The sequence below is a fragment of the Patagioenas fasciata genome, chromosome 5 (genome assembly GCF_037038585.1).
Source record: "Patagioenas fasciata isolate bPatFas1 chromosome 5, bPatFas1.hap1, whole genome shotgun sequence".
Lineage (NCBI taxonomy): Eukaryota > Metazoa > Chordata > Aves > Columbiformes > Columbidae > Patagioenas > Patagioenas fasciata.
In genome coordinates this window covers 11,367,601-11,395,155 of record NC_092524.1, presented here as the reverse complement: position 1 = coordinate 11,395,155, position 27,555 = coordinate 11,367,601, and the positions used below count along the sequence as shown (strand labels likewise).

Here is a 27,555-nt window from a genome sequence, read left to right as displayed (position 1 = left end):
AAGAGCAATTACGAATTCTAGGCATAAAGGCAACAGACTCTGGCACATTGTGGACCCTGACAACATCAGGAAAAATGAAATTAAAACATATACCACATTTCTAAAAGCAGGGGAATATGGAAGCTTCTCTAGATACACATGGTACAAAGATAATGAAAACTTGGGGTGCATAGACAGGGAGGAGTTTCTATAAAAGGCCATTTTCATAAACTCCACTCAACTTCAGATCAAGTCTTGAATTAATTCTTAACTAGATTTAATTTAATACTTTAAGGGCACAATGGCAGCACAGTATTGAATTGATAAATCATTTACACTATAAAAACACTCTCTTGCTTCATAAAAGATTTATGGAAAAATATAATGTGACTAGCTGTATTTCTTCCACAGCTAAACGTTCTGACAGGCACGCAGGCACATTATTAGGAGTCACTAGACTAAGTAGATAATCATTTTAAACACATGACTTTTAACCTACTTTTCAAGCAAAGTATTAACAGCACAAGCATTCTGTAGCAATACTACATACAAAGCGGTTAAACCACAAACTTCATTCTTTCTAGTTACGCTTTTGCTCACACACACGCACATTTCATCTTTCTTTATCCCCTTTCTCATCTAAGGAAAAAATACTCCCCAATTAAAACCGACAAAATAGTTGTTTTGTTTTGTTTTTCCTCAATACATTTTTATTTTATAAATATAGCATCCACTTTACAACTATATTTAGAATCATTCAATGTTAAAGAAAACCTTGCGAATGATACATAAACCAAAACATGAACTTAAATTGGTTAAATAATACTTCTATTTAATTTTGGTGGTTTTTTTGGTTTTCTGTTTTGCTTTGTTTTGGTTTGCGTTTTGCTTGTTTGTTTGTTCAGGGTTTTTTTAATCTAGTTGATTATTTTAGTTTTCCTTTTGCACTTTGATTGGAAGAACATGTTAATGGTATTTGGCATACTACTACGGGGCTTCCCTCACATCTCTTTTCTAGACTGGTGGTTAGCAGCCCTTCATTCTACAGTATAACAGATTAAGAATTTTCTGAATTTCAATTAAATACTGAAAGAGATTCCTTTTTTGATCTCCCCATTTTTATTTCTACATACAGACAGACCTTGAAAACAGCTGAGATGAGAAAAATGTACCACTAGAGAGCAAACCAGTGTTCCAGATGATTGAAGATCTATTTAGTTTAAAAGGTGATACACATTTAAAATCTAATTCAGAAATATCTGTACCTTTAGATAGGAAATTAACATTTTTTTTAACGTCAGATTAATAAAGCTCTGAAAAACTCTTCAGTAGGCTAAGGAGTAGATAACAGAGACTGATGTGACTGTATGAATGAAAGGAACTGTATGATGACCTGGGATCACACATGATTTCACCATGCTTAAAATAGTTTGCCACAAAAACATAGATTGGACATCACAGTAATAGATGTTAATACTTATGCCCCATGAGATCAAAAAGGTACAGGAAAAAAATCAAGATAACCAATTTTAAAACTAGATACATAATTACATTCTTAAAATTTAAAAATACAATTAAATGAGCATTTATTTATGTGTAAGTAGAACATGGCTGAGGATGCATCATAAGTTCAAACAGAAAAATCTTATCTGATTTTACAGTAGGGTGTTTCATTTGTTTACTTGTCTTTTTCTTTCCCTATTGTCCTGCACAAATAATGTATAATAAACAAACTCAGAAAACTGTGAGCCTTCTGTTGAAGGACATACGATGCAATTTCATTTTGCTCAACATGTTTTCTGGAGCTGTAATGTGGTCTGTTAAGAGACTGGCCAAAAAAAAAGTGTTCCCTCTACATTTAAAGCAGGTCAATAGGTTAATAAACTCAATTTTTTTCATCTGTTTGAACAAATGTACACAGCCACATCTACACTAAAAAAGATACATATACAATTCCTGACATGACATAGAAATTAGTTTCATAGGTTCTTACTTAAATGAGAATACAGAACTAGAGAGAGCATGACTGCATATATTTCAATTGTTTGCCTTTCTTTTTGTATCATGAGAAGTATTCATTTATCATATTTGTGACCTGAAACGATTGGGTAGACTGCAATGTACAATAACCAACTAATTCAACTAACAGCATAATTTTATAGCTTATTAACTTGGTCAATAAAAGTAGCTGAATTAGCAAATGCATTTGCAAGGATTTGAAAAAAAAATCTCACAAAAGAGTAAAAGTTCACATGACAAAGAAAAAAAACAAAAAAGGAAATTAAGTGTGATCAGCACTGTTCATCATCATCATTCTGCTATTTATTTGTTTGCTTGTTTTCTGAGAACAATTTGTTCCTCAGTTTAGCCAAGGGATGTATATGGCATTAAGCCCAAGCTAGACAAATTCGGACTAATTACTCAAGTGTTTTTTAGTAAGGAAGGTAACTGACAACTGCAGTTACCTACTGACAGATCAGGCATGATGCCCCAGATCCACCATCTAGAAAAACGTTTCGTAGCTTTTTAACAGATGCGGTTAAAATCAAATACTTGTGGGCTTGACACGTATTATTAAAGAAGGTATTTCTTTAATTTAAACCGCTGTCTTTTTGTTTAAAACTCCCTCTACACCTATGAGAAGTTTAAGAAAACTGGGCACAGTTCGCAGCATTTTATCAAATACACTGCAATGAGATGAGAGTTCACAATGTTGATATTAGAAGAAAATGTCAAGAGTTAAGGAAAAAACAAATTACATGATAAAACATGACACATTTTCCTCAAGTAAGTTGGTGTAGATCGAGAGCAAAAACTTGCTTGAAACTAAAATGTATATTAAATGTTTTCTTCATATGCTACACACGGGCTACTGTGGAAAAATGATTTACACATTGTAATGCAGCAAGTGATGAGTGGTCACGTAGCTCTCCCAGTTCAGCACCCACGCCAGTCTGTCTGGAGAGACATTAAAGGGAATGTAATGAACACTGGGAACCTGTGAAAATACACGATACAGAGCACACAGGTTTGGCTTGACATCTTAACATCTTATCATCCAGACCATTTCCAACCTTCATCAGAATCTCCTGTTGCTTCAGTATTCACTCTACACACTACCCAGCGAAACTTAAGCAGGTACAAATGTGAATATGAAGTAGTCCTGCGACACATTCTGCCCATCTTGTTTGCTTTAGATCACAAATATATATTGAGTTGAACATTGTGAGTTTTAAACGACATCTTGTAAGGCCAAGAATAGCGTATTAAGTTTCTGTGCTTAGCATCAAAGGAGTGTAAGAGAAAGATTTCACTGGAGCTATTTTTGCACTGGCGTGCCAAAACAGAAGTGGTAACATAGCATGAAAACAACCCAAGCTCAACTTATCAAACTGATAGCAAAACTGTTAGAAAGTCCTTTGCATTGGGGTCCTTTTCTCATTGATCACACACACAGAATCACAGAATGTTAGGGAGTGGAAGGGACTTCAACAGACCATCCAGTCCAATCCCCCTGCCAGAGCAGGAACACCCAGATGAGGTTACACAGGAAGGTGTCCAGGTGGGTTTTGAATGTCTCCAGAGTAGGAGACTCCACAACCTCCCTGGGCAGCCTGGTCCAGTGTCTGTCACCCTCACTGAGAAGAAGTTTCTTCTCAAATTTAAGTGGAACCTCTTGTGTTCCAGTTTGAACCCATTACCTTCTTGTCTTACCATTTACCACACATTTATACAAATCTAAAATACAAACTGACTTAATATCATTCATAGTTTCAGATTTAGCCTCAGGTATGTGGAACAGAGAAGAAAAATAACTACAGCATCTACATAACAAGCAAATAGCTCTTTGTAGCTATGAATTAATGTCATTTCCTGTAGATTTATGTCTATGTTAAAAACATTTGAGGACTACCTGATGTCTATTAAGAGTTGATCTCACACTCCGATTTTTCCTTCACGTGGCAGTGGACTACAAAACAAATCTTTCTGCTTCCCACCCACCCATTTTCATAAAAGCTACTGCAAGTACAAGATGTCTACTGTCAGTCACATTTGGCTGATAGCACATGTGCTTAAAATGTTGCATACGGAAAATCAGCACATTAACAGACATTTTCATGTAAGCCAGAAACTCAGCTTAAGAAATTATGTTACAACTTTTAGTACAAAAAGGTGACTGATTTTGTGCTACTTTAGTGAAAAACTTGTTGCAGCCAAGAAAACAAGGGACAGCAGCCGACTTTACTCATATTAACCTTACCTTTTTCTATTTAACAGACATATTCATTGCTCTGATTTAGCCCTCAAATTTTAAGCTTTCCTCTTGAACTTTTATGAACCTAATCTTGCCACAACAATCATTATTTTAAGATGTCAGCTCTGCTTCTAAATATTGACATTTAACTTAAAAATAACCATCTAGCCAAAGTCTACATTAAGCACTGAAGTAAATTTTTAAAGATGAAAATGACCTGCCAATATAGTCCAAAAAATTCTCCCTACATAGTTGATGTTAAGGAACTCACAGAGCTTGAGAACACATCAGCATTCACTCCATCAATATGCAGCTGAATTACAGCCCACATGAACTGTAACTGTCCTCCTTTCACCCTCATCTTCAGAATTTGGACATGTCCACTTTAATACTTGAATATGTATGCCCAAATGTGCTGTTTATCAAATGTCCAAGATTGGGGACTCCTAGATAAAGCAGCCCTGAACTGTTACCCTGCTCTCTGGGACTGTCAGCTGTCCAGCCAGTCTTGGCTGCTGTTGGCTCCAAGTCTTCCCAGTTGGATCCCAGTGTCCTCTGGGTGCCTGAGCCCGCCCACGGCAGGCAGCTCCCTGACCTACCTCTGGTGGAGATGCTGCTCGTTTTCAGACACGAGGATGATCCAGCCATGCCGACTGTACATTTCCACTCAAGGGCATACACTACTCAAGTCAGTGCATCTAACTGATTAACACTGAGCGGAGAAGAATTAGGTTCATCTTCACAACAGGGTGAGGAAAATAAATTTAAACTGAGGTACTAATAGAAAAGTTATAATAGAAAACACATAGCATTAGATGTAGCTTTACCATTCTGAAGGCGGAACCTGGCAGGCATTATTTGAAACTCAGAGGAAATCAAATGCGAACAGAAAGTCAAATTAGAATTGTACTTTTATTAATTCATCCAGTCCTAGAGAGAGAAAGAACATGTCTCATTACAAAACTTCCACTCTAGTACTTCATTATAACTGTCAAAACCAGTTTGCCCTATGCAAAATTTTGCACTGAAATTGTGCCAAGTTCAGCAAGCCCACTGTTTTTCTGCTAACTGCCCAGTAAAGTAGATTTACAGACCACACATGATTTCTTATTTTAAGAAAATTATTTGAAGTTTGCTTTAGTAATCTCATGCCAATTGTTCCTTTGGGATGGATCCCTTTCTTGTCACATGACTTAGTCTCTGCTGGTCTAATTTGCAGCCAAATACACTCTTAGCTGGTTTATTAACAATCAAAGGCCAAAAACATTCATCATCAATTCATTTTATTTACTTTTCGGACTATACAAGCGCATGTATCCAATAAATCCTGACACATGTACTGAAGTTAAAATAAACTTAGCTGACTGCCTCCAAAAGACAAATCTGCATCCTGTCTACAATCTGCTGTACTGAACTGAAACCACAGGTGAACAGATCTACTTCACGGCTTGTTTATACACACAGAGTCACACAACTGCAGCTAAACTTACACTGGAATAATTAGATTGGCATAAAAGTCTTGATTTGATTTCATAATTTTAAAAAAGCAAGATAATAAACTGTAGTAACATATGGTAGGGTCACTATCAGCTAAGAAAGGACCAAAGACAAAAAATTACATTAAGATCGTAAACCTCAAGCCTCTGTAACAGGTCAGCTCATTGAGTCCCTAAATACTACTGACACTTCAGAGTACTCATATATGAGAATAAGGGGTTTGCATTGCATCTTCCAGCATTACACAAAATTTATATCACCAGCATCTATCAGATGTTTATGATTTTAAGCACCTCACTTTGTAAACTCCAGAAGATGCTTACTTGCATTATAATCTAAACAAACTGAAAGAGCGCTGGAACAGAAGTGACTCGGTACCCATGTTTTCCACCTGTCCGTCCAGCTTATGCAGCCACAGGCCGAAGTGTATTTCTGGAGTAGGTTACTGGGCTATAAACACCCCAGAATATCTGGGAAGTCCAAGGTAATGCATATGCAGTTGCCCTATAAATGCTGAAATTCCATGGGGCAATAATCAATAGCATTTAGTAACTTTTCTCAACACATTAATCTTAACACTGAAGAATGTTAAAGAGCTATAGTGACAAGTCTTTAGCAAGAACTATGCATGTACAAATAGTAAATTCAGAGCTTATAGTTTACTAAATCTTTCTGAATTTTCCCAAAGGTAGCAAACTTGATCCATGGATTCCACCCTTTCAAGTGTCACACACCTAATCTGAGGAGGCTGGAGAGACCTAAGCAATGTAAGCATAACAAACAGCAGAAATCAATTAAGAAAGTTGGTAATTCATACCCTATTTTAACCCTGTCATAATAGTTTTTATATAATATAGAACAGTATGTGGAAGCACATCAAAGCAGATTTTTACATGCACAGATTTTTGGTTTGTTTAATTAAAATAGTCAACTAATTCCTTTTGATCGCATGTGGGGAAACACATTGAAAATACTTTCAATGAATTGCTGAATTAGTACTACTACTGTCTGCAAGTCAGATTAACGATCTCATCTCATCTCTACTGACAACGAAAAGTCTCTGCTTAAAAGATCACCCCATCCTGTGAGCTGAGACTTGGGGCCACTGTGTAGATGCAGCACAGGAGTCAAGAGGAACAGGAGACCTTTCCCCAAACAGCCTTTGCAGCTGTGACAGCAGGAGCTCCAACCAGGGACGTGTGCAGGTCTGGGAACACAGGGGCCCGAGGATACACAGCACAGGAGAAACTACTGCCAGAGGTATGAGGAAAATGGAAATATGCTTTCCTCTGCACAACTGTTCTCACCCTAACTTTAAGTTCTGCCCTAGAGCAGACTTTAGATGTATAAAAATACAAGCCTATCTCTTGTAATAAAGAACATGACCTGAAACTTTCTCTTTAGACAGGAGCAGAAAGGAAATAAGGCATTACTTACATCACTGTATGTTATCATACCATCTATTTTTCAGCAGATTTAGAAAGATGATGGTATAATATACTAAACATTATTTTAAAAATTAGGGATTTTTCCACAAAATCTGTTTTGAACTGTTGACAGTAAGAGGTGACTTTCAGAACAAATACATCATTCCGGATATTCACAAAAAGTTATTAAACCTAATCTTAAGAATAACCTGCTAATATAATATCCAAAGGGGGGTCAGAACTCACACTTCAAAAAAGGTACAACTGAACTGAGCATTCTCAGCCCCTGCTAAAAATGTCAGTAACTCATCGAGCGGCATACGCTTTGACACAACAGGATCACCAACTCTGTAGTCCAAGCATAAAAATTAAAACTTTATAAAGCATGAAGTCATTTTGTTGGCAGTTTTTCCCTTGACTCAGGAAATCTTTGTGAATGTTGTGAATCTGCCATTTTATGGTTTGGGATTTTTACAAATTCTTTTTCCTCTTTTTTCAAGGCGGGCAGAGAGAGGAAGAGAACGTGAATGGCACGAAACGGGAGACTTGTGAATTATTACTTACGTGCATTTTCCAGAGTGATGTATTTAATCCTACCAGCTTTGTGATCGCAATGTTTTAATGTGCATATGCTCTAGACAACACACAAGACCGATACAGTCTTGTAGTAAGATCGTTATAAATAAATGTTTGGGGTTTTGTGCTGATCTCATTGACCAGATTTTCCGTAATGCATGCAATGCAGTTGCACAGGCTCAGTTACTGGCATAAATCATTCTCTAAGTTACTGATGGTGGGGTTGGGGAGAGAGGATAAATTTCTTTTGAAGTGCAAAGCAGCACACAATTTGACCATTAAATTCTCAAACGATGTGAGTCAACATTTTTTTCAAAATATTCTATGTATGGTGCTCTTCCAAGAACTGCTAGGATAAATTCTAATTGTGTAATTAGTAAGAAGCACAGCTGAGGTCAGTAGAAGTATCTGCTGAGTCAAAAGTATTAAGTCTTCGTATGCTAAGCTGTAATATCCAGAAACTGCTGTTAGAAAGAAGAACCTCATTTTAGCAGACAGCATATAGACCATATAGAACTATACCTATATACATGCGTGTATATAAAGAGAGATATATTTTTTGATGGCTAATAAAGTTACACACACAGAGTAACTGAGTTTTATGGGTGTATACTCTGTAGATGTAAGTTACAATTCTTGGTTAAAACCTCCAAGGCACTGTGAGGGAAAAAGAGAGGTATTTCAACTTAGTCTCCTCCTTCTCATTCCTGCAGATATATGCAAGTCAGTATGGAATCCAGCTGTATTTGCTAGAGCATCTAAATTGAAGCTTAAGCCAGACAGAGATGTGGATCAGACCAAGCATGTGACAGAGACATAAAAAGCTGGAAGGAAAAACCGGTGCAGTACCTCAGATTTCTTTACACTTTCTCTTGGTAGGAACTTGAGGTTAGGGAGAAATCTTGCATGTTGAACTACTCTGAGACATACTAAGGAAGACTTTAAATGACACCAGCTTTACCGTTGTTAGTTCATTATTAGACTGCCTCTAGTTTTCTAGTCACGCTCCAAGCTTCAGACTCCTGCTAAGGTCAAACTTTCAAATGCTTCATTTTAATCTCAGAAGAGGCACTTATCCTTATACAGCTTTAACAAACGTTACTGGGATAATTGAGACTAGCATCATAAAACAGAACAGTTCATGAAGGCTCACATGGCCAAGCTGCATCACCTGCATTCACAGAACTGAGTTCTATTCCCATATTTAATGGAACACCATGTGTCTACCTTCCTTGTGAGTACAGACATTGAGTATTAACCAGACTAAAAGTAACATCAATCTTTTTGGTATATTATCACAACTTTGTGAGACCTGATGACCAAACTGACCACCATCCATTCCGATAATAAATTCTAGGTCAGTTCAGAACAACAGTACTGCAACAACGTGAAGTATGATTCATAGATGTCAACAAATAAGTGGTATTTTATTTTCTATCCAGGGATAGGGAGTTGAAAATAGGTCATCAGCTGATTACTAGAGCCTGTGCTTCTCTCTGGAAAACTTGTTGAGACATGTAACTGCCAAGAGATTAAACTGAAACCAGGCCTTCAGAGACACCAGGGAGAATACTTTTTTCTTGTGGACTACATAGCGTTTACAGTTGCTATATTAGTTTTGCACCCTAAGTTATTGTGGGTACCACCTAGATATACCACGTGAGTACGATCTCCTTACTTTTTAGGCAGCATTTATTTACAAATCATCCTGCAATGAACAGCTGAAGCAGGAATGAAGGGAACTGGAATGACAGGAGTATCCTTCTCAGACCCAGCCTGATCAATTGTGTCAAAAAGGTTCTTGAGTTATTATGCAGGAAACTCCAAAAAGGTTTGATAGCTCTTTTCCAGCATTCACAAACTGACAAATGAGTTTTCGTTTTGCAGTTTAATTAACCACAGAAACCTTGCAAGTGGTTGATTCCAGTTTTTGTGAAGACGACTCTGCCAAGCCAAACATCTCGGCTGCTCCAGCTGAAGCCCGACCGAGCTCACGGATCAGTGAGTTTCACCTGGTGAAGGCTACCGGGAAACAAGTAACTCTTCTGGTTTGGAAATTTCATCTTTCTTTTGTCTTAATGTGTTATATCATTCGGTTAAAAAAACAGAGCTGTATTTAACAGTGCAAAGTAGTGTCCAGATTCCATTTCAAGGTTTCCTGCCCTGTTTGTTTAACCAGGCATGTGTCTGAACGGTTAACTCACTATTACTTTCATAGCCCAATGCTTCATAAGCTTATGTTTCATTACAGATTGTACATGTGCTGAATTCTTGTCTAATGACCATGTAACAGGGCACGTTCAATTATTCTCTTTGGGCTTCGGAAAGAAACAGGAAGTTTGGCTATAAACAATGCAGTCATAGAATAAATTTCACCACAGCAAGTTCATCTGAAAAATATGCATTCTTTACAACACAGCCAGGAATGGCATTATGAGAACCAACATCCTGATGCACTCAGATTTTTTTTTTTTTTACTGTTTTTTTGTATTAAAACTTAGGCAATATAAGAAAAAAAACCCTTTTACTTAATACTGGATGTTTTGTGATGAGCATTACTTGAAAGATGTGGATAGGGAATCAAAAGCAGCTGCTAGAAACCACAAGATAAATAACAAGTTTGCTAAATTTAGTATATGTTATGAAATACATAAAGTGGAGGAAGAGTCAGCTGTTGTAAATTTTTATCAGCTGGGAAAGAATTACTATAGAATATTTCACTCTTTACTTACAAAATAAAGGGAAGGTGACAGACATTAAGTAATGACAAAATTTTCAATAGGAAGATGTCAGTTGATCTACAGTAAAATTTAAGACTAAAATAGACCTAATTTTTGGCTACATTTCTGCTTTTAACTCCTTTAAATAATCTATCAAAATAGTCACCTAAACCATAGCATTAATGAAATAAGAACAACTATTATTCTCTGGCTTCCAACTGTGCCTAGAAAAAGCATAACATTATTATTGTTATGCTGCACCTTTTAATTATTCTGCAAGTAGGGTCAAATTCCAACTCCAGTATTAAAGAGGCAGAGTACACTTGGATTGTTAAAAGAATTTTCTTAACATAATCAATAATGTTACACTTCTTCACTAAAAGAGTATAAAAATTACTTTACTTAGCCATCTGTTCAATCTTAACTGATTTTAATATACTTTATGCCAAGGTTTTACTTATTTTCTAAATTTCACATGAGAAAGAAAATACTTCAAACATAACAATGACAGCCCGCAATTACAGACTGGATTAGGTTTTCCCCAGGTCCTAGCTTCTAAAGATTCCATGTATTATGTCACAGCAGAAATTCTGTGAAGTACTCTACATCAAACGGGAAACAAAACGCTTATTTTTGGAAGACTGAGGTTGCTCAAAAATAATTAAATACATGTTTAAAAACAAACACCGCCAAGTAGCTGACACCCCAAATCTGACCTATCTAAAAAGTGAAGAATTATTCTCTGAATTTAAAATCTTGCCATTTACACCCACACAAATCTTGCCAATAAATGCACTTATAGAAATATGTATCTCTGTCTATGTGTGTGTGTGTACATACATATATATACATATATATATATATAATATTACAGCATCCTTGTGCACATTTGTCCTGTGCTGGCCTCAGACAGATGACCAGCAGAGGGAGCAAAAGTTAATAAACCTTTTTCCTAGAGCAAAGATGAGAATCACTCATGCTATGTCAAACACGGAAGTCAGTGGAAGGAACACCATCTTGGCTGTCTCACTGAAAAACATGGGGCGGAGAACAATAAATTCTATGAAATGTTTTGGTTTGGTTGGTTTTTCTCTGGCACAGAGAAAAACCAAAAAACCACAAACAAGTCCATCGAGCTTACCTTTGCACAACAATATATGTCTTTCTGGATGACAGAAAAACACATCGATGTCCTCTATAACATTATTCTATTGTTTCTAGACACCATTTTCTGCACTTATGTTACTTATTGCAAAGCTTTTACCTGCAGGTTAATCTCTGCTTCATAGAAAGTTAAGCAGGAACAGTAGTGCCTCTCTGAGTCTATGTCAGTCAAAACCACCACAAAGAACGTCGGCTGTTTTCTCTCTTTCGAAAGCTGCCATCCTCCAGGCTGGCAAAACTAAGGAAACAAACAAAAAGACATACAGTTAAACAGTAATATCAATCGGTTTAACCACGAAAAATACTTTTAACCAATATAACATAACATTATCTAACAAGAATCTCATTTCATCTAAAATGAACATATGCAGGGTTAAAATATTTGAAGAAAATGAAGAAAATAGAGCTGGTCGACCGATATAAATCTACCCCTATAGACATGAAGGGAGATATAATAAACTATGTGAACTGAAGATGTGTTCCTTTGAATTCAGAATTCAAGAACATCTTTGCAGGGCTTAACAGGCAACAAGAGGACTCAACTGACACGTTATGCAGGTTTCATTCGGATAACAGGTTAGAATTTGAAGCTCAAATCGTTGTGTCTTGGAATGCCTCACATTTTTAGTTTCTCCATTAATTTATCTAATCAAACACAGTCCACTCACACCTACTTGCAAAGTTATTCAATGTTTACTCCTACAAAAAAACCTATTTATAAAGCAATATTTTTCATTCACTTATTGATCACCTCAATAAACTTCATTGTGAACATTTGAAATTTTATAACAGGTCACCATAGCAGAGATATAGATTTTGCCACCCTTGTGAAAAATATATTCAAGTTTCATGACTTCATAAGTCTCAGAGACAAAATCACTTGCGCCTCGTAGCCAAAGAGGCTGCAGTTCTCCAAATACTTCCAGTGTACTTAGAATACTACACATTTCCCAGCTCTTGCAGCAATGAGCACACTAAGTATACGCAATACTTAAAAGCAACAAATAATAAGCCCAAGTCCTTTCAGTATTTGTTTCTTCAAGCTGACCAGGGCCGTGGCAATGCAAGTCACCAGAACCAAGGCAGCAGTTCTGACCTTAGAATGGATGTGCATGATCAAAAATACAACTACAGATCAAAAGGAAAGGGGAAAATGCATGTTTTTTCTTCTTTTTTTAGATAACTGAGCAATTAATAACTTGTTCCCAGTAATGGTAGAGTGTGCTGAAATTCACAAGTCAGTTTGCTGAAGATTCTTGAGATGGCCTTTGTGGAATTTTGTATTCACTGTTTCTTTTACTTAAGGCTGAAGTCGTACACATGAAAAATTCTCAAGTATGTTATTATTCAAAAAATTATTAACATAGAATTGACACGAGGTAAAGGTAATAGCCCTGTATGTGTTAGAAAAAAACAACACACAAAATTATAGAATTATTAAACAATGCAGATGCCAAAGGAACCAGAGAGGTCAACTCTCATGCTTCCAGCAATTGCTTCTTTCCCCTGGACAGCTGCTAAAACCTGGAAGAGTATGAAGAGGAAGTTGTAAACAAACATTTATTACAGATTCATCTTTAGAACCTCTACAATAAAACCTGGGTAGTCTTAGGTGAACGGCAGTTAAAACTCTGCCTCTGATACGCAGTTTATTTTATGATCCTGGGAAAATCTTCAAGATCAAAGTTCTCTCATGTTGCATTCTTCATATTCTAGATAGTCAGCTTAACACTTGTGAGTCTGTATCCTTAGAAGTGCTAAGCACCCCCCTGTATCTGAGAATAACTGTTCTGAACATCAAAAAGTACCCTGAGAAAAGACATCCTAGTTATTCCATCCTAAGCATCCAGTATTAGTCCATTATTTTGATAATACTGGCCTAATCTCCCTTTGGTTTTCATCCCATGTCAGTTAAAAATAAAAAAAAGATATCATTATCAATCTTGCAGGACTGCTATAAAGATAATGCAATATCGTCAATATATACAGACATTGTAAAAAAGGCATCACTAAAAAGTTTGACAATAGAATCATTATAGTTCTGTATGTATTGCAGAGTTTAAGTGGTGTGTAGTAAATGAAGCCTGGAATCCATAGCTTCAATAAGATAAAAACCCCAAGACTCTAAATATCTATTTGTTTAACAAGCATGAGTCAAAATGCAAAGAACACAGTAAGATACTATTAATAAATAAAACCTTTCCATGATACACCATTAAAACAGAATCATCCATCCAGGATAGGTCAAACTAAGGTTGCTTACGCAGTCCTACTTGAGTTTACAGTCTTAACCCTCTTTCAGATCTACCAAGGCTCCCAGGTCTGACAGGAGACCCCTGCTTGGTGCTGTTGCCCTTCAGCTTTATGGGTAACTTCCCATCTCATACCTGTAAGCAGCGATCTATCAAAGTTTTGAGTGTCTGGAATTCCTGACAGAGGATCATTCTGCACACACCAAACACCACCCTACTAATGGCACAGAAAATCTCGTCTATCCAGATAATCCACAAACAATGTATTCTGCACTCGAATGACAAATACGGAAACTTGGGATGTGTGGTCTACGCATGGCTGGTGTTCATCTGATACACACAGAATCTTTGAGGTATTAGTAGGTTCATTTTGAATATTTCATTTATTTTAAAATAAATTCTAAAATAATTGTTTTTCTTGTAATAAGCCACTATTAGCAGGTCTAGTGCACAAAATTCATACCAACATCTGCCCTGTAAACTGGGAAATTAAAAGGGAAAACCAACAGCTACATTTGTAGCTATCCAAAGTGACTGTTGATCTAGGCAGCTTGCTCTCAATAGCAATCTCTCCATCTTTAGGCATGTCTAAACCCTACTCGTGTCACTGAGAATTCTTCTCTATTTCAAAACGAACTTGTGCGTAACATGCGCTTTCTAGATCTAGCTGTTTTACTGGAAAACAACAATTAGTGATTGTTAAGGAAAACAGCTGAAGTAGAGTACATGCACTGGTTACAGAGAGAATCTGTGTTGTCAAATAAACTGCATGGAATTTATGTAGAGATTGAGGATAAAGACAACATGCTCCTCCAAAAAATTAAACAACTAATGATCCTCAGTTTCCTTAAAATAAGGTAATAAATATTAGTGTAATATTTGAAATGCAAACAACATTGAGAAGAAGTTTCCAAATTAGTATAAATACAAGCTACTACCCAGCACGATTACCACCGCAGTCTGGCCACTAAGAACGGGAAAATGCTTCTTTACCAAACCAGATGCTACACCAAAACAGACAAATGCACCACTGTGAATATAATTCAAAGGTCATAAGCTTCTTCAGTAAACAAGAAAAAAAAAACACAGAAGTTTAAAAACGAACACGCTCCCATATTGTTTCACTTATTTACAAGAATTCTTGGAACCAGAACATAGTTTCTATCAAAGACACTGAAAAGTAGAAAGCATCAGATCATCCAACTCGCTATTTATAGAAATAAGCCTCTAGTGGTAGCAAGTGCTTCAAAACGACTCCACATTACCACTGATTGCCTTCTAAAATCTGCTGCAAATAGCCAGAAGTTGAGATGAAGAGTATGTAATAGAGATCTCACATTCAAGGTCCTGAAATGACATTTCAAGCCTTGTTTGAAACTGCAGGTGCCCAGTGAAGCAAAGAACTTTATCTTAATTATTGCCACTAATGCTTTCAGACTAAACAAGAAACCAGACAGCATAGCTGGGTTTGTTACCTTTAAAAATTGTGTACATTGTCACCACAAGCTCCTCTCTAAAGTCTGTGTGTGATTAATTAACGTTTAAAAGTGACATTCGTTTCTTCTAATCTCTACAAGCCAAAAATGTCATCTTTGTTTGATTCATAAATTTATCCCTTCTTTCCTACCTAGAGCCATAGCTGTGCCTCTACTCCTTGCCTTGCCTATTAGAAGTAATCATTTGCATACATCAGCACATACCTTAGATATAGTTTTGGTGTCTGGAGTCACAGAAATATAGAATATCCCAAACTGGAATGGGGCAATGACGACCGAGTCCAACCTGTGACTCCACACAGGGCAACTGAAAATTCTGTATCTAAGAGCATTGTCCAAATGCTTCTAGAATGCCGAAAGGCTTGAGGTCACGACCACCTCCTTGGGCAACAGTCCGAAGTATGATGAAAAACTGAAGACAATGTAAAAATAGGCACAATTTCTATTACAGCACTGAAGGGTTAGAATGTGGGAAGAACTTTTACTGAACACCATGGAAGTAAAGACTAAATACTACTTGTACAATGAACAGTATTTATATAGTGTTCAAGTTTCATTAGAAAAATTTTAGTCAATTGTATCTTTACCATGGCAGAACTATATTTTCTGCCTTCTGCATCTGTTGATCAGAAACCACTCATTTGCCGAACTGCATGTTAGAACTTTGTCATTGACTTCTGTGCTTGCACCCTGAGCACAAACAAGCCTGTAACAAAACCCTGAACCAATATTCTAGTGCGGTCTGTGTAGTTACAGACAGGAAGACTGTTCTCTCCGCACTTTACATTATTTTCTGTATGAACAATCTCGTCGGCTTTCCATCAGAAATCCACTACCTCTGATGGCACTACCGGAGTAGAAAGGGGAACAAGCTTGTTCAAGAAGTTCACCACGTGATACGCTTTTTGCAAGTCACCTGTTGAAAGCACTTTTTAGAATTTATACAGAACAGAAGACAAGGTCTGTGATGTACAATTACAGAACACTGCAAATAATTATATTAAAATTATTTTGTCACGCTGTATATTTTCTTCAAAATATATCTGTACGCTTATTTCTTGTTAAATGAAATTCAAAGCTATCTGGATGCACATAAAATACAAAACATTTGAACTCTATGGACAAGTCTTGAATTAAAAGATCCCAAAATGACTTCAGAATTTAAAACATCTGACACAGATATCCACCTTCCTTTCTAGTTTAACTATTTCACCAAATATTTGATTCTCCTTTGGATCACTCTGGGCACACAGTTTTATTATTTATTATTTTATCAAGTGTGCTTCTGTATGTTTTCTTTCACTTTTCAAATAACTGTGTTTTGTTTTTAACATGTGTATCATCATAACCTTGTCTACAAACTTCCCTGAAAACAAAGGGCCATGTTCTGGACATAATGTGAAGGGAGATTGTTCCATCTGGACTTGCATGACCCAGCACCAGCTGCGGAGTATTTCACCATTTCACCATTCACTTATGTACGGAATTTTGGCAAACGGAATTTTCTTTTTCAGATGCATACCTCTACTTTAAAACAAAACAAAACAATTACAGTGCTCACTGGCATAATAAAAACGCAATGTTATGAAGCTGTAAATCTGAGGAAATGCTTGAAGCTTTGGGGTTATCTCTGAATGTAAACAGAATACAAAATATACACTGAATTTTACAACATCTTCCTGCCTTTCAACATCTTGTATCCAACAAACCGCATATTTATCCTTAGCCTAGTCTAAAATAAAACTAGTGCATTTAGAGTATACTCCAAATTATTTCCAGGTAAAAGCCCGTCTCATGTGCTGTGGAAAACTTTGATTATCAACTGTAAACAATTGAACTCACTCATTAAGAAAAAAGTTTTTAATCCTAAGAGAAACACAAAGGCCTCTTCTACCTTTGAAGCAAACATGGAGTGCCCCAAGATGAACAGTGGCCCCCGTGACCTACTGGAACCTGGAGCCAGGGTCCCCACACAGGCGAGTACAAACCCATTGCTCCCTCTCACCCAGGTAATGTCACCTGTAGTCACAAACAACCCTCCTGCTGCCTATAATGTGATTCCCTAAAATATTCCAACCAATTCCAGGCAGCTGAGACAGAGGGAAGGTGAAAGGAGCGTGGATACGCAGTGTTGGCTTGAAATCAACGACCTGCTTTCTCCCCTCAGCGAATCGCAAAACCGCAGTGAGGTGCCTGTGCACACTGGTGGTATTGGACACTGCCTGCCCCTCAGACTCTCACACCTGAAACTGGTTGAAATATTTTAAGGAATAATATTAGAAGCAGCAGGAGGGTTGTTTGTGACTACAGGTGACATCACTGGCCAAGAACAGTTAAAGGTGAATAATCTTTCCCCTCCTTGCCCAGGACAGACACTCCCCAGCTAATCCGGATATTTCCACCTCAGTTGTCAGCTCCTCAGTCAAACACAAAAAACATGTCAATAAAGACACTAAGAAATACTTCCCCCTCCCGAGAAAAGATCCTCAACCACATTCTTGGGTTTCCAAAGGCTGGAAGTTGTTGAAAGATCTCTCAATGGCACTAATCCTGCACAAGTGACAGGTTTTCTCTACCTTGAGCTACAAATTAAAGTGATCCTCAATGATCAGATGCTCAAGCTTGTCACAAAGACACTGCAGCAAAAGTCCAACAAAAGAAGAAAAGTTAAAATATTTGGGAACATCTCAACTAAAATCAGCTAATTGATCCTCAAAAGCCATAGAGATGGAGAAGTCTTTTACTGAAATTCATCAAGAACTAGGTTAAGCTTCCCCACATACTAGTGACTACATAAGCCTGGGTGTACATCTACACATGCACATAAAAAGTAATCAGTTCCAAGCTCATTGCTTTGCTTTTTTAAAACCTCATAACACTGTGTAATTCTAAAGACCCTTTCCACAATCAACAGCTATGCTGAAAACCCAAACTTGTAAGCAGCATTTCTACAAAGACTGTGTTCCTAGCTTGTCTTCTGACAAAATATTTTAACTGGCTTTTAGAAAGAAAACTACACCCACTGGGAAACCACTTTCTTATTCTGCTTACAGAATACTTAGTATCTCCATCTCAGTGCATTAAAAAAAATAATAATAAATCTGTCAATCTTCTGACTATTTCTGAACCAAACCAATCTATAGACTACAGATGCAGTGATTTCTGAATAGTTTTTGTACACTAACACCTTTATTTCAGAAGTAGTACAGGATTAATTACGACATTCTGAACGGGGTTTTCTTCTCAAAATGATCTTCTGACATCACTATGCTAACGATGATTAGTAGGAAAGTGAAATTAGTGTGCTTGTGCAAATAATGAATAGTTTGGACTTTTTATTCATTTATTTAAGCCATGCTTCCTCCTCTTGTTTTCAGCGAAGCATCAATCAAGATAATCTCATGGCAATTTAAAGCTTCTGAGCGCCTTCGATCCAGAACCGCTTTTTTACCACCATCACCAACAAAAACCAACACACACAACATGCTCTGCTCTATTTCAGGCAAAGAGATTGAGACAGCTGCAGACAGTAACCAGAAATTCCCAAATACTCATCAATATGTCAAACCAAATACAAGTATGTTAGGTGTCTGAAGCAGTTATCTTATGCCAGAGGATTTTTTTTAACATACGTTTTAAACTTCATAAAAAAGTTAAAAAGTCATAAATTTAAACTCTCAGGACTTGCAACTGAAATTCAGGAACACATACCCTGCCTTCAAAACTCCTCTTACCAAGAAATGCTTGTTAGTCAGCAACAATTACTGCCAATGACACTGACGGTCAAAAGAACAACGAGAAGTCTGGATACTAAATATTCAACATGAAAGCCGAAAAGATAATTTCAATGCAGCAATGAATTCAAGTGAGGCATCATATCAGTAATTTATACTTCAATTGGAAGAATACAGGCCTATAGCAAATTAATTGTGTTTGGTTATGAGACAAAAAAGATGGTGTGGGTAAAAAATATCTCATATTTAGAATATTCCTGAAGCAACACTGAGAGTAGAAGACTGAAAAAAAGTATCATCAAAGAAATTCATTCTTTGTATTAAATGTTGTGGTTTAATTTTCAGTACTGAATGGATAAAGAAGCTCCTTTATCCCTCCTAACCCATTCAACAACCAGTGCTCAGGAGTGGTTTCCAAAATGCATTGCGATACTTCCTAAGACAATGGTTTATTTGGTTTGGGTATGTTTGTTTGTTTTGTATTCTATTTTTAATGACCACTATCTGTACACTTGACAAGATTTGTAGCCATCTGAAGCATACAAGCCTAGAACAACAGTTTACATTGGAAATATAAATGAGCATTTTTACACATATTTATCAGTCAAGCATGAAGCATTAACCTTGCCTAATGTACTCTTTTCTCTCTCTGTGTTCTTCCCTTGCCTTCTTTCTCTTCTGACAGTAGTAACAGTGTTACAACAGCAGCCATAAACTTTCAGGTCTTCCCAACACATTTTCTAGATAATGCTATAAGTTATAAACAGCATGTACAAGTATAATTATTACATTGGTTCAATGTCAAAATAAATAAGTACAGCAGAGTAATTAACATACATCACTCAACAACTACAATTGACACAAGGTAAGGTATTCATACGATCATCAATTTTGATTTGACATTTAATGTTCCTCCAGAGGAACTGATCAATGTTATATAAAATCCTAGAGTAACACACAAAGTCCTTATTATCTTCTTTTTATAGCTTACACATGCACAATCAGATATTAAACCACACGGTTAATACCATACCCAGCCTTGCTGCCATCTTTGAAGCTACATTCTGTTACTTTCTAGCAATTGTAAAAAAATAAAAGTGCAAGCAGACTTGTGTTAAGATTTTTACATTCATGATCTTGTAATTCCTTAGAATGTATCTGCCAGAGAAGGGTTTGAAGACCCAACACTTAGAGAAAAAGCACATGGTTGTGGGGATGTGTGTAAATATGTGGTAATGCAGTACATACTAAAAAGAACGTTGATCGGAATTCACAGAGGCCTAGAAACTAAATGGCCTGCGACTGCTGCAGTAAAATAGACTTAGAGATTTAAGAGATGCCAACAGCCTCGAGATGACAAAATACAGAACAGGAAGTCTTGAAATATGCAAATGAATTTAAAAGTTTAAAATAGAGTGCAGAAATTAGACTAGAACATACGCTTATAGAACAAGCCACAAAAAGGATAGTACCTTGAAATCCCTGAATAAAAGGCACTTGGTGCAAAAAAAAAAAAATAATCAATTTGTTTTTGAAAGATGCCCCTTCATAATGCAACTCCCAAACTCACCTTGAGTTCCAAAAAGTGCACAGGAGGAGCAGCAGAACCAGATGAACACAAGCAGCAGGCTGTGAATTAGCAAACAGAACACGGGGAAGAGATATGTGCTTCGAGATCTGGCTCTCAGGGAGTTTGTTCCACAGCTCCCATGGCTTTTTTAATATAAAATCTCCATGTTTTGGGGCAGGGGATACTCAACCTGCACAGGATTCAGCTGACCTCTGAATACTGCCTTGCTTGATACCTCTCTTCCATGGACCGAAACAAATGGGTTTCCTGAGACCACATCTAGAGACTTCCGGCCTAATCATCCTCTAGAAACAATGCCAGCAAAATGGTGGTGCCACCTATCCCAGGGAGTTATCATTACCTCTTTTAACCATTTTGGACACCAGACATCAAGTCAAAATACATTAATCTACCTTAACCTGTCCTGCTGCAAGGGACAGAGATAACTACAGCAGTTCACTACACCAAAGCTTTGTTCAGCTAAGGGAACTTAAAAATAAGCAAAGAAAATTACAGAAAGGGCGGTATATTTCCAGTCTGCTCATTTTGGGAGTTTAACAATACTTCTTGTACGCTGGTGCTGCTCTTTGCCACTTAAGGTCACGATCAATTTCCCGTTTTGCAGGTGTGAGTTTCCACAAAGAAACAGAAAATATATAAACACAGGAAAATAAAATCTGCCTAAAAATCTCACAAAGAAACAGCTTCTCATGTGAGTGAAAGCCTAAACTAGGACCTCAAACAAATAATAATTTTTTAAAAAGTACTGCATTGCAATATGAATGTATTTCATTAGTGAAGTTCCGTACACTGGCTGCTACTACTGACTCTTACATTTCCACAGCGCTGATTAAGAAAAGTATGAAATGTATTTCCTGTCAGCGTTCTCACCAAGAACACGGTAAAATAAGCAGCGTGAAGAGACAGCTGAAAAGTTTGGTGCTTTCCAACCGAGTTTCAGTTTCCTCTGCAGAAAAATGGGATCAACAATATGAGACATCCTTGGCCTCTCTTCCCACAAAACTGAGGCCTGTATTACAACCAGAGGGCATCACTACCGGACAACATGCCGGGATGTCTCTAAGGGGTGTGGTAAGAGTTCGTCTGGCAAAAGCTCCAGTATAAACAAAGAGGCTTTGTGCCACTGTAGATGCTTTCAGGGGCACTGCTGGCATGCCAGTAAACAGCTTATTTTGATGAAGAGGTTATTTCCTCCAGGTAGGTTAGCAGAACGTAGCAGGTTCTGAACTAGGAGGACAATAAGTGATTCCAAAACTTGTCAAAATGAAACTTCAGAGAGGTTTGGCACTGAGAAAGTTTGTACTTGTAGCTTCCTATTTAAAAATGGTAACTGCTTTTCTTGCCTTTTGACATTTCTCCAGTGTACTCATGTTTGGAAGACACCTTAAACTTGAGTTTTGCATAACCACAGGACTGCAACTTGTATGGTCTCCGTTCTCCACCACATGTTAGTTAAAACAGAGCAAAATAGAGCACTAGAAGCTTTTACAGAGAGCGTGCTCCTGTCATAAGATGTCACTGGAATTAAAAAATAAATACATCAGAAGGGTGAATGTGAGAATCTCTGATAAAAGTCAACATTTTCAAACAGAATGGCTCAAAGTAACTTACATGTGAGAGAAAGAACTGAGGAGTTGTTCACCACTAAAGTTAATACTCCTCAAGTTTTCCAAAATCCCAGGTGCCTAGAGACTACAGACATCATTTCTGTGCTTTAAAAGGTTAAAAAGAATGTCCATAGGAAATTATAGCTAAGCTCAGCACAACAGTCAACTCAGGTAAATTAACAGAAAATAATTTGAAGTTTCATCGGCAACAAAAATAAAAGATACAAACTGACTGATGACTGGTATGTTTCTGTAGAAAACAAGCCACTAAAACAATTTGTGGAGTAATACAAACACAATGCAATGACAACCACATGGTATACTTGGACTATTTCCTTCTTAAAGAGACTTGATTTGATGCTTTCTGACAATTATATTTTTAAAGTACATTGGCTGACATCAGTATGGCATATATTAAATGGATGAAAAGATTCGCTTGCTGACAGACTGGAAAAGATAACAGCAGAGACACACATCGGTGAAGCCACCTCTATTGAAGAAGCATTATCTGACTCCTAGCCCTCCTCAGGCCTCATCCTTTCCCATGTGTCATTACTGGGCAGTCACAGAACTGTTAAGAAAATCACTTCAGAACATGGTGGAGAGAATGCAGAAGAGAGTTTTCCAAATCAGACCAAAAAAAAAAAAATCCTGGAAAACAAGTGTCATATCGTGAGTTTAAGAGTTCAGTTCTTTAGTTTATTAGAGAGAGAGTATGGAATCACTTCACAGAGTAAGTTGTATGTAGATATGGTGTTTCCTAGTAAAAAGATAAGTGTTCCAGATCCAACATATTACAAGAACTAGAAGTCATCATCATAAAAATACAAACTTCAAAATAAGACGTGACTCTCTAGTCAGTGAAGAGGATGGAAAACTGGAACAGGTTATCAAGGTAAGTACTAGGCTCCCCTCAGCTGGAGTCCATCAAGACAAATTGAACAGCTTTCGGAAGAAATTATTCAGTCCCTGTGGGTCAGCACAAGTCAGCCCAGATCAGCGTGGGACCTGGAAACCTCTTGTTCTTTCCTTTTCTGAGCCTGAACATGCCCATAACACTTGAATGATACGACTATAATCAGATCTCATACTTCAGAGCTTCAGCCATTCAAGCACAAGATTCAGACAGAATTTCCACCTGAATACCTAATTGCACATCCGAGTATTTGCGACAGAGCCAGCGGCAGCGATCCAGCACTTCACGGGGCTGGCAGGTACTGCAGAGAAGTCTGGCTGGCCTGTCTTGCTTATGTGACTAGATGGTGTATGCCAAACCAAGGGCTGAGAAGGAATTTTCTACCAAATCAAGCTGAGAGGGATTCAGGAGTTTCTTTTGCTTCTTTGTTTTCCTTTGTAGTACGTGGCATGTTGGTATCATCAGTGCAATCAAGTCCCTTAAACTCAGGAGATGCTCTGGTCTCATCTTAATCTCAAGAACACTTATCAGTTTGGAGAGAACTGAAATCAGTTGGTATAACTGGAATTGTTGGATACTGTACCACAAATCAGTGCTATTAATCAATAGACTCTAGTCAGATTAAATAAACTGATGTATTACATATGGTCTTCTCCACGAAGCCAGAAAGATGAAAAAAAAGTTGTAAAAAACAAACTGACATGTTTTTAAAAGAAAGCAAAATTTATTGTTTATGAGTAACATACCTGAAATGTTGTATCATTTTGTATCATAAAATTTGGGTTTGGAAAGTACTGAATAGAACTGGATACGAAGGAGTATTTTTCAAGTGGCTCAGTAGGGATTAGTTAATTCCGTCTTGGCTTGATAATTTAATACAAAATAATTGGTCAGACTCAATACTTATAAAATACTTCACTGCTTTTAAATGCCAGTTATTGCTAATTAACTAAAACAATGCAATGTTAAAGGAACTGAAAAATGTAGGCTGTTAATTTTACTGTTTGGAAAAATGGATGTTTCCCCCTCTGTCCCAAGCCAGCTAACAAGTGCAGAAAACCTATCCCCTGTAAGCACACTTGCACATTTCAACTGCATCTCAGTGTCCTCTGCAGAGACAGCGTGCCCAGAAAAGGGCTCCTCTTCGGTCCTTGCTGGTGTGGTAATTCCAGACTCTTCAATCCAAAGGCACCTGGGTTGCCCCTACAGTTCTTTCAAACTGAACATCACCCAAATTCATCAATTATAATCTCATAAAATACTGAGAGTAGAAACAGAAGCCACATTTTTTGCATGTAAATTGCGCAAGAGATGGGAAAAATATATGGTGGTTATTATTATACATTTGTTAAATTGTTATGATTATTACACAATAGAAGAAGCTATTGAATAGTAGGAATTAATACATGGAAAATTACATTGTAAAGATCACACTGTCATCGAAAACATTAAATAACTAACATGTGTGTTCCCCCAAACTAACCAAATGTTAGTGGTACTCCTATATATAAAAATAGAAACACTGGTCAACCGTGGGGGGTTCCCTTCTACTGTCCCATAAGTATACAGAGGAAATAGAAATATTTCAAGGCATCTGTAATGTCTTACATACTTTGAATACAATAAAGAGCCAAAACACTTAACAGTACTGAATTTTATTCCAAATTATACCCAAGAGGAAGCCATCTGCAGGAAAAATAAAAAAATAAAACAACAAAAAAACCAACACACTTTTGACTTGGACAGCACTTGTGCAATACAGCTATCCAAAAGGACAATATGTTCTTTTAAAAGAATTTTTAAAGAATACTTATTCTTTCATGATACAGGAAACATAAAAATCACCTGAAAACTTTTGGGCTTTTTTAACTACTAAGAATAAATGATACAGTGTCCCAGTGAAACACTGAACTACTTCTGGTTCTTTTGTTTTTCCCCTCATCTAACATTAAATGTGACAATAATGGCAAAAGTCATCTCTAGAAGACTGTGAAACTCAAGTTATCCACAGCCAAGCAAATCACTGTTGCTATGGTCAAATCTGAAAGGGGACCAACACCTAAGGCTTAAAATGCATCAGTGGATCAGCATTGGCACCTATAGGGCCAGCAAAGTTTGAAGCCACTGTCAGGTAATATTTCAATAAGCAATAACATACAACTTATCTATATACTCACAGTAAAACTAAAACTCAGTCTATCAGGAAGATGTTTATAAAATGCTACTACAAGACAAAATCAATGTTGGTAACTTTGCAACTATGTCATAAGTGCAAAAGATTTTGACATCTCAGACACGACGGTCTCGTCTGAGCAGCAAGGACTATGAAGATGCTTACAAATACATCAGTGTATTCATCAGTTTGTCTCTGGAGTAATGATACAAGACGAGCCGAAATACCCCACTGCATGCAGAATTTCCTGATGAACCAATGTTTCCTAGATTCGTAAGTCTCCAAAATATGAAACAGATCATACTAAAGAAAAATAATATGAAAAATATTTGCCGTAAACTCCAAACAAATCAAGTGAAAATTTGAAAATAACTACACGGTACTGGACAAATATTAGAAGGCATTAATATATGAACTTGGACAATGTGTGTATGGAATACATTAAACAAAAATGAAAAACAAGCAAAAATTCCTTTTCAACAGTTGCATACCAGGAAACATGTGTTGACTCACAACATTTGAACAGCTAACAATACTGCCCTGCGCTCAACATACAACAGCACAGAAGAAAAGCAATTTTTCAGAGAATTTGAGGATTGGAAGACCCTTTAAAACGTGACAGAAGTTTTCTGCTATTTCCATATTTGCTAGTCGACACCATGCAACTTAAGAAACTATTTCTTCTTACAAAAAGCATACAGGCAGTAGATACTACCTAACCGTTTTGGCCCACTCAGATAAACTCAGAGCAGACTGCCAAAATGATTTTTCAATTATGCACAGATTTGTACCAAAATAGAAACCAACAGACTATTTTTCAAGGAATCGTATCTGCCCCCCACCCCCGATTTTCACAGTAATAACTATGTCCTTAAAAACTTAAGCCTCAGCCACTTTAAAATCCTGGTTGTGTAGAGACCAAGTCATAAATATTAGGTTGGTGCAAAAGCAATTGCGGTTTTTGCATTGTTGAAATTTTCCATTTGATATTGGAATACATTTTTATAATAAATGTGGTTCTGTTATACATCATTTTAATGCACTTTCCTCACTTTGTTTTTTTTTTTGCTACTGGCTTATTACTTGCTGTTTATTTTATATTTATTTTAGACTATGGAAATGATGCTAGACAGAAAGCAAATTCAAGCAATATTCTTATTCGAGTTCAAAATGGGTAGTGAAGCAGAAGAGAGAGCTCACAATATCAACAATGCATTTGGCCCAGGAACTGCAAACGAATGTACAGTGCAGCCAAGGTTCAAGAAATTTTGCAAAGGAAACGAGAGCACCAATTGAGAGCAATCATCAAAGCTGATCCTCTTACAACTACACAAGAAGTTGCTGAAGCACTTGACATCGACCATTCTATGGTCATTCAGCAGCTGAAGCAAACTGGAAAGGTGAAAAAGCTTGAGAAGCGAGTGCCTCATGAGCCGACCAAAAAGCAAAGAAAACGTTGGTTTGAAGTGTCGCCTTATTCTATGCAACAAACCATTTCTGGATCGGATTGTGACGTGCAACGACGAAAAGAGGATTTTATACAACTGGCGATGACCAGCTTGGTGGTTGGACCGAGAAGAATCTCCAAAACTCTTCCCAAAGCCAAACTTGCACCAAAAAAGGTCACGGTCACTGCTTGGTGGTCTGCAGTCAGTCTGATCCACTATGGTTTTCTGAATCCCAGTGAAACCCTTGCATGTGAGAAGTCTGCTCAGCAAATCCATGAGATGCACCGAAAACTGCAACATCAGCAGCCAGCACTGGTCAACAGAAAGGGCCCAAGTTCTTCTCCACGACAACGCCCAATCGCATGTTGCACAACCAACACTTCAAAAGTTCAACAGATTGGGCTACCAAGTTTTTCCTCATCCGCCATATTTACGTGACCTCTCACCAACTGACTATCACTTCTTCAAGCATCACAACAACTTTTTGCGGGGAAAACGCTTCCACAACCAGCAGGATGCAGAAAATGCTTTCCAAAAGTTCGTCAAATCCCAAAGCATGGATTTTTAAGCTACAGGAATAAACAAACTTATTTCTCATTGGCAAACGTGTTGATTGTAATGGTTCCTATTTTAATTAATAAAGATGTGTTTGAACCCAGCCATAACAATTTAAAATTCTTGGTCTAAAACCACAGTTACTTCTGCACCAATCTAAAACAT

The 27,555-nt window shown here is 37.1% G+C and overlaps 1 protein-coding gene across 11 annotated transcripts in view; it reads right to left on the bottom strand.

The window, feature by feature from the left end:
* The window catches only part of SBF2 (SET binding factor 2), a 268,580-nt gene that overhangs the window by 146,985 nt on the left and 94,040 nt on the right, over positions 1–27,555 (bottom strand). For 10 of the 11 annotated variants that reach the window (XM_065838442.2, XM_065838445.2, XM_071808910.1 and 7 more), the window contains exon 3: positions 11,719–11,856. In XM_065838442.2, the coding sequence (XP_065694514.1) occupies positions 11,719–11,856 (138 nt within the window). Of the gene's footprint in view, positions 1–11,718; positions 11,857–27,555 lie in introns of those variants that run through there. The other variant, XM_071808911.1, reaches the window with a different exon arrangement.